Source organism: Sminthopsis crassicaudata, chromosome 4 (assembly GCF_048593235.1).
Source record: "Sminthopsis crassicaudata isolate SCR6 chromosome 4, ASM4859323v1, whole genome shotgun sequence".
In the NCBI taxonomy this organism is placed as follows: Eukaryota; Metazoa; Chordata; class Mammalia; order Dasyuromorphia; family Dasyuridae; genus Sminthopsis; species Sminthopsis crassicaudata.
In genome coordinates this window covers 287,567,298-287,580,529 of record NC_133620.1, presented here as the reverse complement: position 1 = coordinate 287,580,529, position 13,232 = coordinate 287,567,298, and the positions used below count along the sequence as shown (strand labels likewise).

General features: G+C 45.3%; 2 protein-coding genes across 4 annotated transcripts in view; both read left to right on the top strand.

Moving 5' to 3' along the window:
* ZNF76 (zinc finger protein 76) overlaps window positions 1-9,391 on the top strand; it is a 29,258-nt gene extending 19,867 nt beyond the window's left edge. Inside the window, exons 6-15 of one of the 2 annotated variants that reach the window (XM_074311191.1) lie at window positions 331-399; window positions 761-877; window positions 2,753-2,828; window positions 3,721-3,846; window positions 4,073-4,252; window positions 5,124-5,357; window positions 5,555-5,655; window positions 6,769-6,930; window positions 7,348-7,461; window positions 8,505-9,391. In XM_074311191.1, the coding sequence (XP_074167292.1) occupies window positions 331-399; window positions 761-877; window positions 2,753-2,828; window positions 3,721-3,846; window positions 4,073-4,252; window positions 5,124-5,357; window positions 5,555-5,655; window positions 6,769-6,930; window positions 7,348-7,461; window positions 8,505-8,609 (1,284 nt within the window). In that variant the 3' untranslated portion in view covers window positions 8,610-9,391. Of the gene's footprint in view, window positions 1-330; window positions 400-760; window positions 878-2,752; window positions 2,829-3,720; window positions 3,847-4,072; window positions 4,253-5,123; window positions 5,358-5,494; window positions 5,656-6,768; window positions 6,931-7,347; window positions 7,462-8,504 lie in introns of both variants that reach the window. The other variant, XM_074311190.1, reaches the window with a different exon arrangement.
* Window positions 9,392-10,585: 1,194 nt separating this feature from the next.
* Window positions 10,586-13,232, top strand: part of DEF6 (DEF6 guanine nucleotide exchange factor) — a 41,960-nt gene continuing 39,313 nt past the window's right edge. Inside the window, exon 1 of one of the 2 annotated variants that reach the window (XM_074311189.1) lies at window positions 10,586-10,850. In XM_074311189.1, the coding sequence (XP_074167290.1) occupies window positions 10,662-10,850 (189 nt within the window). In that variant the 5' untranslated portion in view covers window positions 10,586-10,661. The remainder of the gene's footprint in view (window positions 10,851-13,232) is intronic. The other variant, XM_074311188.1, reaches the window with a different exon arrangement.

The window sequence follows — 13,232 nt, the reverse complement described above, 5'->3', positions numbered from 1 at the left end:
GACATGTTACTTTAGAACAAAGGAACAGTCATAACCAGAGCATGTCTATGTAAGAGAAGAGGGCCATTGCTAGTCATCCTGATCTATTTCTGGCCACTAGACCCAGATGGCTCTGGAGGGGAAAGTGAGGCAGGTGATATAGTGAAGTAGCCCTTAAGATTTACTAAGTGCTTTGGCTACATTTTTAAAATGTTTACTAAGCTTTAAAATATGAGCGTGGGAATGCTACTTTTATTTATTGGTCTTAGGTTTCTCAGAATCTTGGGGGGGTCACTTAGTCTTCATGTACATGATAGGGAACACCCACATTCATGCTTCTTCTAACCCCAGGTGTCTGATGTGGAGGACAGTGTCCATTCTCAGTTGAAGTTGGATGAGTCTGGTGTTGCTGCTTCCCAGGTATGTGATGTTCATTTAGAAGTCTGGGATAGGGAGCTCATTCAGGCCGGCTAGGACTGTGCCAATACTTTGCAGCTCACATGACTGCCTGAGGATTTCTATTCTGCCTTAATTACAGTGTTCCTCCAGTTTTCATCCCAGAGTAAATGTAACTACTCTTTTCTTTTGCAGCATGCCCCACAACAGACCTGCCTAGTTCTGTCTCTTACAAGGCGACTAACTCACTCAGGGTTCCCTAGCAGGCCACATCACATTTCTTCAACCTGAACTATGCCAACTGACTCATTTGTTTTGCCCTCTTTGTCCTCCACTCCCCTCAGGCCAGAGAATGGGAGTGAGGATTTCCAGTTCTCCTTTGTAGGTCCTGCACAATAGCCAGCCCCCTCACAATGGCAAAGGGCAGCAAGTTGGAGATAGAGCATTTCGCTGTGGATACAAGGGCTGTGGCCGCCTTTATACCACTGCTCATCACTTGAAAGTAAGTCTGTCAGCACATGGCTTTGTGTGCTATTCCTGGGGCTATAACTCAGTCCTTTCAATCTAGCCAAAATGGAGTAGAACATCCCTGGTATATTCTTCCTTATTATTCAATCCATTACTATGTGAGATGGTAAGGGCTCAATGTAGGAATAGGAGTTGCAGGGACACAGGAGCATATAGAAAGAAAAGTCTCTATTTGAGGTGATAGAAAAGTCTCTCTAGAGGGACTCTAGAGCTGCCAGATGCCTAAAAGTCCCTCTCTAACCCCTGCAGACCTCTAAGAGCCAGAATTACTTTTTTTCTATAAAAGAGAATACACCTCTTATTCTTCTGCTTCACATGACTACTTTTTTATAGTACAAAACTCTTCCTCAAACCCTTAGAAGGAATCTTTTTAATATCTCTGACAATTATCCAGCCAACGTCTGTTTAAATACCTCCAGTGATAGGAAACCTACTACCTCTGGAAGCAACCTATTATATTCTGGAATGTTATCATTGTGTTAGAAAGTTCTTCATATTGAACCCAAATCAGCTTTTTGGCAGCTTTGGTTCTGGTTTTCCTTTGAGTCAGGTAGTCTGCAAAAGACTAAGAGACATAAGCCATGGAGAAGGCCACCAAAGGATCTTTTACATCTTTGAAAACACCTCTTCTGGATTCCATGGAGTAAAGAAGTGATTGTAAATAACAATTGACATTAGTAATGAACATTAACATTAATTATTATGTTCAAGCTAGGAGAAAGAAGAAAAAGTTTTTCCCTCCCATCTCTGCAGAGGTGTACTGAAGGTGTGGAACACTTTTTACGCTGTCAGATTTAGTTGATATATTAGTTTTGCTGAACTGCTTTTTCCTCTCTTTTATTTGTTTTCAGAGATGGCTTTCTGAAGAGGGATATATTTGGAATCTAAGGTTATTTTTAAAAACAAAGTATATCAATAAGATCTTAAAAACTGACATTTCTATAGTATCTTAAAGTTTTCTTAATACCATATATAAATATATAATTTCCTTTGACCTCATAATAAACTTGTAAGGTGAACACTAGAGTTATCATTCTCATTTTATAGATAAGAAAATAGGATCACAATAGTTGTAATTTGTTTAAGGCCACGTAACTAGTAAGTGTCAGAGGTCAGATTTGAACAGTCTTTTTGGCTCTAAGCCCAACACATCATCATTTGCTTTGCCACTGTCTACCTGGCGATTATGACAAACATTTTCTTCCATTCTCTGGCTCCTCACTGATAGGTGGTCCTTTTTAATACCTGTGCAGTGTTCTCCTGTACCACTCTGGACATCTCTAGAAGTCACTTCTGTCTTTGTGGGCTGGAGGGGAGATGAGACAAAAATCAGAGCTCAGACTTCCAAACTGTTCTGCTTACAGAGGACTTGATATACCCATGATAAAGTTACCCTGTGAAGTGGTTGTCCCCATTTTTTCAAGTGAAAAATCAAAGCTAAGAGAGGTTCTTGCTTTCAATCAGTAACAGCTGAAGTTTTAATATAGTCTTCTGGCTCCAATTTTAGGGCTTCTTCCATGGCATCACATGGTAACACACCACCATTCCAAATATCTTCTGTCTGAAATAGGATATTCAATTCAATTCAGTCAGCATTTATTAAGTACCTAGTGTGTGCCAGACACTGTGCTTAGCACTGAGGATACAAATAAGAAAAATAAAAAATTCAGTTCCTGCCTTCAAAGAGCTTACAATCTAATGGGGAGCAAACAAAAGAAACTAGAAAGAGGGGAAGAGTACTCAGTACTGGTAAGTTAGGGCATATCTTGTTTGGTGGAGTTGAATCTTGCAGGATTCCATTTGCAGAATAGAGTGATCTAGAAGATCACTTTCTTTCCTGACCCCACAGGTACATGAACGAGCCCACACAGGTGATCGGCCATACAGGTGTGACTTCCCCAGCTGTGGAAAGGCCTTTGCCACAGGTAAAACAATCAAGATGGGTCTGGGAGTTCTACAGATGGGAAGGAACTGCATCATCAGGTCACTTGGGAAGAACTGAAGGAAATTCAAGATGTTGCTTCTTCTTGTTGTTCATTTCAGTCATTTCTGACTATAACCTCAATTGGGTTTGGTTTTTGAGGGGGCAAAGATATTAAAATAGTATACTGTTTCCATCTCCAGCTCACTTTACAGATGAGAAAACTGAGGTCAACAGAGTTAAGTGACTTGTCTGAGGCTGAATTTGAACTCACTTCTTCCTGATTCCAGCTCTATACTTTGTCCACTGTACCACCTCATGGCCCTAATCCAAAATCAGAACCTATCTAAAAACAATCTTTCACCGGGTGGGGCTTTTTTGGTTTCTAAATAGTGTCTCTGGAGGAATCCTCTTCCCAGGAATAAGAGGTAGCATATTCTATTGGAAAGAACACTGTATTAGGAATCGAGAGAACTCATCTTGCATGGGCCACATTCTGACTCAGTTACTTGAGAAAAATCACTTCCTCTCTCTAAGCCTCAGTTTCCTTGTCTATGAAATTAGGATCAGAGCTGAGATTATCTCTAAGATCTTTTCCAATTCTGTAATTCTATCAGTGACTGAAATTGGCCTGGAAAGAGAGAGGTAGGACTATGTGAACAATCACAGATTGGAGGACATGGGCCTCTTAAGTTGAGGGATTAAAGGTCAAGAACTCAGAGGACCAGGGTTTAAGGTTGGGGAAAGCTGGAACTAAGAGCACATAAGGATCTTGAGCCTTTGGAGTAGATAATTATAATGTCCATATTGAAAAGAGAAGAATAGTTAAGGAAAGCTCTAGGAGAAGTTAGGGCTCCAGGAATTCTCAGTTGATACACATTTTTCCCCTCCCATAGGGTATGGTCTGAAGAGCCATGTGCGCACCCACACTGGTGAGAAGCCATACAAGTGCCCAGAGGAATTGTGCAACAAGGCCTTCAAGACATCAGGAGACCTGCAGAAGCACGTCCGCACCCATACCGGTGGGCTTCTGCCTGTCATTCCAGTCCTCCTTGCTCACTGGCACTATAGCCTATAATGTCCCCTTTATGCTGCCCCATTCCTTCCAAGCATGATTCCATTCTCAAAAAAAGCTATCTCCATCTCAACTTTTACCATCTTCTCAAACATAGAGTGCTCTCATGCTGCAAACCCTGGGGACAAAATGTTTCCCCCTCTGCCTACCAAATTTGTCCTGCTCTCCTACAGGTGAACGCCCATTTCGATGCCCTGTTGAGGGCTGTGGCCGATCCTTTACTACATCTAACATCCGAAAGGTACATGTCCGCACTCACACAGGGGAGAGGCCCTACACCTGCCCGGAGCCCCACTGTGGCCGTGGCTTTACCAGTGCCACCAACTACAAGAACCACGTGCGCATTCACACAGGTGGGACAGCTGGCACCCAAGAGCCCTCCCTAGCTCCAGCCTAGGACCCTTTCTCACCTTAACCCCATTTCCAGGGATTCCAGCTTCTCTTGACCTAGGCAATTTTCTCATTTCATAATCTGACAATCTTTCCCTATTGCGTATTCCATGATGGGTAGGAAGGTTAGTGTTCTAGCTGAATCATTGCCTTGAGCTTGGTGGGGTTATTTTTGTTAATGAGCGCCCCCATTTTGACTAGGTCCACAAAGGTAGCTCTCAGTTACCTGCTCCTCTACTACCTATACCAAGTTCTTCCCTTTCCAGCAATAGCCCCAGAAGAGAAACTAAGATGGGAACTGGTGGGGGAAAGGTAGATAGTAATATTCCCCTTGTCCTCCTCTGTCCACCTGCCATGGCACTCTTGTATGTACCAGTCCCTCACGTTATTTTCCCCATCTCCTGGTTTCAGGGCCCACACCCTTAGCCTTGCATGTCACTTCCCCAAAACTTTGTATACCTTCCCCTTCATTGGCTTCATGTTGTCCTCTCAGTGCACATCCTCTCTCTCACCCCCATGTCAAGTCCACAAATAAGCATTTATCCCATTTTCCACTTGATGGCTACATCTCTCCCTCCATCCTACCTACTCATCCCTTATCAACTCTAGCACCCTGGACCAGGCCCTGTGTCTCCATTCACAGCCCCATGCCTCTACCTTTTGTCCCCCTAGTTTTCCTCTCACAGTCCCATCTCCTTGCTTGGTCCCCCTAGTTCTCTCACCACCTCTGCCCCTCAGTTCCTCACTCACCAGCCCCATCCTCCCCTCTCTGTCCCCCTAGTTCCCCCCTTGCCAGCCCTAGTCCCCACCCCCCTCACAGCCCAGTGTCCCCAGGGGAGAAGCCGTACGTCTGCACCGTGCCGGGCTGCGGCAAGCGCTTCACTGAGTACTCAAGCCTATATAAGCACCACGTGGTGCACACACACTGCAAGCCGTACACCTGCAGCAGCTGTGGCAAGACCTACCGGCAGACCTCCACCCTGGCCATGCACAAGCGCAGCGCCCATGGTGAGCTGGAAGCTACCGAGGAAAGTGAACAGGCCCTTTATGAGCAGCAGCAGCTGGAAGGTGAGGGGCAAGGGCTCACCACACACCCTGGCACCAGCGCCCCCAGGAAGCAGGGCCAGGATGTTCAGGGGAGAGGGGAAAATCAGGCTTTGGTATTCTGACCAGAAACTAACAGGTACCTCCCCTCCCTCCCCTAGCTGCTTCTGCAGCTGAGGAGAGCCCCCCACCCAAAAGGTCTCACATCACTTTCCTATCAGAGGTGAAAGAGGAGAGTGACATCCCAGCACAGGTGACCATGGTGACAGAGGAGGATGGGGCACCTCAGGTGGCCCTGATCACCCAGGATGGCACCCAACAGGTACAGGCTCAGGGGGGAAGGGGGAGATCCTCTGTTGCTGACAAAAATCATATTATTTAAGAAGAAGAGGTTGACATCCCCAGGATGTGTGTGTGTAATGGCCCCCAAGCTTCCAAACCTTTTACCTTCATAGACTTGTAGGAGGTAGCAGAAACTACAGTCCCCAAAGAGAAGCCTGGCTAGGTCTAAGACATAGATGGACACTCCAGTCCTTGTGAGTTCTGAGCAGAAAGCCCCAATGGCACTGGTTCCCACCTCTCCTAAAATGGGGAGCTCCTAACTATCTGAACAAGATAGAGGGACATAGGGACAGTTAAATGGTATAGTGGATAGAGCACTGGCTCTGAAGTCAGGACCTGAGTTCAAATCTGGGTTGAAACACCCAACACTTCCTGTGTTATGTGACCCTGGGCAAGTCACTTAATCCCAATTGCTTCAGCAAAAAAAAAAAAAAAAAAAAAAAAAAAAATGGTAAAAGGACATAAGAAACTCAGGGGAAGCTCTAGCCCTTTGCCACAACTCAGTTCTGATTCTTAGTTGCCTAGATTCTCTGCCTCAGTTTCCTCATCTGTCAAAAGGAATTGATATCTCTTCCCTATTTATTTCATGCAGTTATATTCATTCAGTTTTATACTGTGCATGTGGCATTGTACACTGTGCTGTGCACATGGCAAGTTGTTAATATTGGTGATATTTATAGAATTATTAGAGGTAAATCTCAAAATCATTGACATTGAAGAGACAATGACTCAAAATTATAGAGAGTAAGTGGCAGAGGTTAAATTCCAATCCCATGTCTTCTGATGCCCAAATTCAGTATTTTTCTGCCATAATCCCTAACTCGGCCAAAGTCCTCCATCCCAAATCAGCTGGATCATTTAGTCCTTAGTGACTAGTATATAGTCTCCTTCTTAATCATTTATGTATCTCCCTTAGTATCTAGCATGATGTGTTGTATGTTATCTAGAAGTTTTATTGAATTATGAACAGAGCAGGCACAGATTATGTCTTTATAATCCCTACAGAAAAAGTTTGATCTACAACTAACAAAGAGCAACCAGTACCTTAACCTACAGCCAAGATGATCTTTTTATTTCAAACCTTTTATCACAGGTCAGTCTGTCCCCTGAAGACTTGCAGGCCCTAGGAAGTGCCATCAGTATGGTGACCCAACATGGTGGCACGACCCTGGCCATCCCCAGCCCTGAAGATCTTGCCACCTCCAGCACACATACAGTCACCATGGTCAGCGCTGATGGCACCGAGACCCAGCCAGTACGTAGAGGCATTCAACCATGGGTGGAATTATACAGCCCTTCCTGCTGCTCTAAAAGGGATTCCTTAAGTCATTGTCAGTATCATCTTAAAGATTACTGCATAATCTCAGTCACCTGCTGTGGGACCTTACTTCTTTGGGCTTTGTTTTTGTACTCTGTAAAATGTGGCTGTGAGAAACAGAATTAGATGAGCTCCCAAAGTGCTTTGATGTTCTACAATTCTGTGATTTCAAACCCCTGGGCCAGGTTAGACTCTGCAAAAAGATTAATCCTGAACCTCAGGTCAATTAGCTTCTGAATCTGAATAGTTTTCTCGTTTCTTTTCTCAATCTTTCTATAATATCCCTTTCCCAGGATGTCTGAAAATATGCTAGAAAAGGAGAAAAACTAAACAAAACACTTTTCTGTGTTTCAGGTTACCATTATAACCTCAGGAGCCATGGTGACTGAAGATTCAGCGGTAGCATCCCTTCATCACCAGCAGGTGGCACTGTTGGCTACAGCCAATGGGACTCACATTGCAGTGCAGGTGTGTGAACTGTAGGGAACCGGGAAGAGAGCAAGATGTTACTGGAATCCAGAGAAAGAAGAAATTTAAAAAGGAATTTTAGGAAGAACTTATTTCAAGGAAACTGATTCTATTCCTTCTCTCAGACAAAAATAGGATTATAAAAATATGATTTGCCCATTCCTATTTCCATACTATCAGATCCTTCCCAGCAGCTTCATTACTCTTTTCCATAGTGTTATTCATCATTCTTTGTATCTTTTCCATGCCCCGTTCTGATAAGCTTGCTCTCCCAGAAAATAGTTGTGTGTCTTATATCATAGTACCAATTTTAAGGTTTACCAAGAACTTTACATATCTTATTTTATTTGTCCATCCAGAAAACTCTGTGAGGTGATTAATGCAAACTATTTTTCCCATTTTACAAATGGCAGTAACTGAGAAGAGAGATATTTTTTTAACCTTAAGGCCAGGTATCAGAAGTGCCAGGACCCTAGCCCAGGTTTTCTGACTTCAAGCTCAGTGTGCTATCTGCTGTGCCATGGCTACTTCCTATCCCCTGAAACTGCTTCTCATCAATTTGGAGTGGTAATGTGCTAGTGGCATTGGGAGGAAAGACTGGGCAAAATCAGGAGACCTTAGTCTGCCAGTAATTCACTGAATTGCAGATCATGACATCTTGGAGTTGGAAGAGATTCCAAAGTCTAACTTCTGCTGGGCAGAATAGCTGTGTCACCTTAGAAAACTCTCTTGAGTTTTCAGTTTGTAATCGTTTCTGTAAAAGGAAGACAAAGAATGAGAGATTAGCTTATCTCTAAGATCCTGTCTAGTTCAAAAGTTTTATGCTGCTAGGATTTTGATTCCTTTTCCCCTACAAAATGACCCAGGTCCATTACCCCTCCAAGACTCTTGATCATGTTTATTCTTCGTGTATCAACCAAACAACAAGCATTTGAGTATTTAAGGTACAACTAACACCATATTAGGCTTTGGAGGACATAAAAAGCCTATTTTTTGTCTACGAAGAGTCTCATTCCTTTTCTCTCCCTCTCACTCACCTGTAGTTGGAGGAGCAGCAGACTTTGGAGGAGGCCATTAGTATGGCTACTGCAGCCATGCAGCAGGGGGCCGTGACCCTGGAGACATCTATATCAGAGAGTGGCTGTTGAGACCCTAGAGCAAGCTGGGTCCCACACAGTGGCAAAGAAGATGCCATGTGCTACAGGCATCACTGTCTCCAAGCGTCCAGGCAGTGGATGAACCACGGAAGGTGGCCACATAGCGGTCGCTGAGCCAGAGAAAGCAGTGTTGAGAGCAGCATAGTTGGGGGAAAGGGAATGGTTTTGCCATCAATAAGGGTGGCAGCCAAAATTAGGGAGTTCTAGACGTCCTCAGAAGGTGAGAAGGACCCATTGGGTCATCAGACTGCCCTGGGGCTCCCACTGAAGCCTGCCTGGGTGCTCCTCTTCCTCTTGAGAACACCCTATTGTCCCTTACCCCTTTCCTTAGGACAGTGAGTAGAGGTCAAAGATGCCTTGGGGCTGGCCTTCTGCCCTCAGATAGTTGCTACCCACTATGTGGGAGGCCCCAGCAGAGGCAGGGAGGGGGGAGCACCTGGCTCCACCAGAGAATATTCTGGAGCCCCTCTAGCCACATACAGCAATAACTATGTCGAGAGGGGCCAATATGTCCAGGTAAATGGCAAGAATTTCCTGAGGGGCCTATGGCAGACAAGTAGAAAGAAGCAGTCTCCCTCAGCCTACCACCCAGCCACTCATACTATGGCTGGAGCAAAGAGTGGTCCCTGCACTTAGATTGCTGGGTTTGAGATTTGTGTGTGTGTGTGGTTTTTGTTTGTTTTTTAATTCCATTTTTATAATTTTTTTTTCTGCTAAGGGTGATGATGGTGAGTGGGTGGATGCTTATTTAATAAAAGTCCCAAATTTCCATATGATTCAGTCATTCACCCTTCATGATAGGAACCAGCAGCAAGACACTGATCTCAGTAATTTTGAATCTTCTCTTGGAGCCCATGAAGTCCTGTGTTTCTTCTATGATTGGGATAAGGTACCAGGGCTGGGGTGAGGGTAGAAGACAAATTGATACATAAGAATTAGCTTTTTGTGACGCGGCCATCATAGGTCAGTTCTTATTGGCCAGACAGAGGCCTCCCATCTTCCCAGTCCCTCTGCCCTTCTCAAGGACGCACCTCTACACCTACAGCTTCCAGACTCCAGGGGAATTTCAGCCCCATATTCATCTCTTTGCTCAGAGCTTGACCTGTGACACTTCCTCATTATTCAATACCTCCTAGATGGCAAGGTCCTATGTTGAGGGACAAGCCAGTGACATAGTGTCATGGAGGTAGTACTGGACTGGCTGTTCAAGATTCCCTACGTTTTAAGACTCCACCAGCCGCATGACACTGGACAAATTACTTAATCCTTCCTGAAGCTGAGCTGCTTCATTCATTTATAAAATGGTGACAATCATACTTAAAAGTACATACCTTCCCGAGGTTTTGTATGTGTGCTAGAAATGCCCAAAGAGAAGGCTGTTGGATGGGGACAGCTCTCTTCCTCCATAGTAAATAATAACTTGAACTTTGCTGCACTTAGGTAGCACTATTCTCCAACTTCTTGGAAGTGTCTGAAGATCAGTGCCTCTGATTTTCCTTTGGAGCCTGATCCCCATGAAGTTGAACTAGTTGACCTCCCATAGAGGTCAAAGAAGGACCTTCTGTGTTAAGCTCTCCTGAGGTTTGGATAGCATCATGCTTTTAATTCCCTGGAGGAGCACCCTTGGAGGGGTGTGAGTGGGGGGAGAGGTTGGGAAAAGGGAAAGGTTTCAATAATTTCATAGGAAGAAAAGATGAAGAAAGTGCCTACTTGACACCATTTCCCCACTCCCCTTTACTCTGCCCCTATTGGAGAGGAGGTGAGTGCTCAGAGGCTTAACCATGTAACTTCTAGGGATAAGTATCTTTTATCTCTTTCTTCCTCTGGATCACCGAGAAGTCTCCAGGAACCAAAGAATTCAGTCACTAGAGTGATCTTGGGAACTCTTGAGGCCAAGGGAGTTCCTGGTAAGATCTGTGATTTTGGGGGCTGGGCAAGCAAATAAGGCCGGCTCTTATTCATCTCAGATACCCACCCCCTTTCCCCTTTGAGGAGGAACCTAGAATACTTCGGAGCAGGCAGGTGGAGCTAGTGCTCTGTAGTATGGCCCTTCTGCGGTCTCCAAAGCCGTTTGCATTTCCTGAAACCGGATCTCCTGGGTGTCAGAGCAGCCTCCGGGTCCCAGGCTTCTCGGCCATGGCCCTGCGTAAGGAACTGCTCAAATCCATCTGGTATGCCTTCACAGCCCTGGATGTGGAGAAGAGCGGCAAAGTCTCTAAGTCCCAGCTCAAGGTGAGACACAGGCGGCCAACAGGTCTGGGGCGGGAGGAAGGAAGGGGGCAGGGATGAGATGCCTTTCGCTGCCCCTGCCTCCAGCCGGGCTTGCTCCTGCACTGCCCCAGGAGAACGCCAGCCTGGCAGCACAGGTGCCCAGAGCCCTGCCAGAGGAGCTTGGGAGCCATGACTGGAGGGGCCTATCTCTCATGCTGGTGGGAGGCTCCCTGCTAAGTATGGGACAACTCCAACAACCCCCCTGGCGACGGGCCAGGGACTGATAGTGGCACGAGGGGAGATCGTGGAGCTTCTGAAGAGATGAGCCAGGCCATCGAGTTCTTTACTCCGACTGAGCACACATGGCCTCCCACCCTACACCCTCCTCTTGTTCTTGCTGGGACGTGTAGCCGGTATCTTCCTGCCCCATTTCCTCTGGCGGCTTTGAAGGGAGACAGTTAGAAAGCTCTTCAGTCACTTCCTCTCAGGGCCAAGGGGCTGCATCTCCCGTGCCCCCAATCCATGTACGGATGGTCCATTCCCACCCAGGACACAAGAAGGAAGCCTCCCTTCCCCCCCTTTCCTCCTCCATTGGAGCACTGCCTGATCCTCCATCAGACATTTAGGTTGAAGAACTACTGCTTGAGACCCTTGGGGAGTAGTTAGCAAGGGGTCCCAGAATCATTTTGAAATATAACTGCCCAGCTGGAAGTGATTACCTAAGTGACTAGGCTCCAGGATCTCCTTGTTTCTGTCCATGCCTGGAATAGATTGGGCTGAGAGGCAAGCAGGGACTCGGCTACCTTACTCATAGGGCTGGGATGGCCCTAAACTTGATTCTTGAAAGGCTTTGCCAGCTTGAAGCATCTGAGAGGGAAACTTTTCAAACACTAGGTACTGTGCTAGGCACTGGGATTGCAAAGTCAAAAATGAAATAATCCCCAGCTGCAAGGAACTTATGTTTCCTCTAATTAATCAATATGCAAGTGTATAAAGTCCATTTCAGGGGTAGGAGAAATGAGATAAAGCCTCATGGAAGAGACTGCCCTCAAACTGAAGGAAGGGCCAGGGATTTGGGAGACGAGACAAGGAGGGAGTGCTTTCCTTGAGCATAAGGATGGTGATGGGAAATGGAATGTCATTTGCTAGAACCTGCAAGAAAGCCCATTTAGTTGAATCATATAGTGCTTTTTAACATGCAGTAAGCCTGGAAAAAAATAGATGGGAGCCAAATTGTGAAGGATTTTAAATGCCAAAAAGAGGAATTTGTATTTGAACTTGAGGAAAGTAGTACTCTAAAGTTGTGGGTAAAGGGATAAAAGGTTAAAAAAAAAAAATCCATCATAGGATAATGGACCTAGAACTGGACGGAACCTTAGAGACCCTCTAGTCTAACTCCCTCATTTTACAGCTGAGAAAAATGAAGCCCCAGAGATGAATGAAACTGTAGAATGACTGGATGAAAGGAGTATTTATGTGTCAACTACCTTCTTCCTCCCTGAATCCTGAGGCCAATTTACAAGAAAGAGTTGGAGTTCCTGAAACTTTCACTACTCCACTCCACTGATCAATTGCTCACAGGAGTACCCAGGGATTCATTCCTGGCAATCTGACCAGTCACTTCAAGTCAGAACAAGTCATCCTCTTCCCCAGACTGATTTCTCTTTTCTCCCCATTTACCCAATAGCGCAAGAGTTTTAAGCTTTCCTGGAGAGAGCAGGAGATAAGAACCTCTCCTATCCCACCCAGGGAGGCTGGGAGAGCCACAGCATAACATCTTTTTTTCTGACTGTTCCACAGTCTCACAACTTCAGTTAACTTTATCCTGAAAATCTGCTGTTAGAGTTGTCAGGTACCTCTGGCACCCATTAGAGACCTATTATAGATCACCCTTAGTTAGTCAATAAACATTTATTAAACACCTGCTGTTTGCTAGAGACTGTGCTAAGATTCAAAGACTAGACAATCATTGCCTTCAAGGAGCTTACAGGAAGACAAGACATAAGAAACTGTCCAGCATGGGGCAGCAAGGGGGCACAATGGAGACAGGAAGACCTGAGTTAAAATCCAGCTTAAGAGACTTAATAACTGTGTGACCCTGGGAAAGTCATTTAATCCTGATAACCTTAGTTTCCTCATCTGTAAAATGAGCTGGAGAAGAAAATGGCAGACCACTCCAGTACCTTAGCCAAGAAAACCCTAAATGGGATCATGAAAAATTGGAAACGACTCAAAATGACTAAACAAACAAAAAACCCAACTACCCAGCATGGAGAAATGTCCTAGTACTCCACTTTTAGTGGAGGATCTGGGAGGAAGTCTCTGTGTCCACTCTCTACCCTGTTACCATTGCCCCATAACTAGGACACTTTCTCCTCTTATCCAGAACCACTGAAGTTTAAG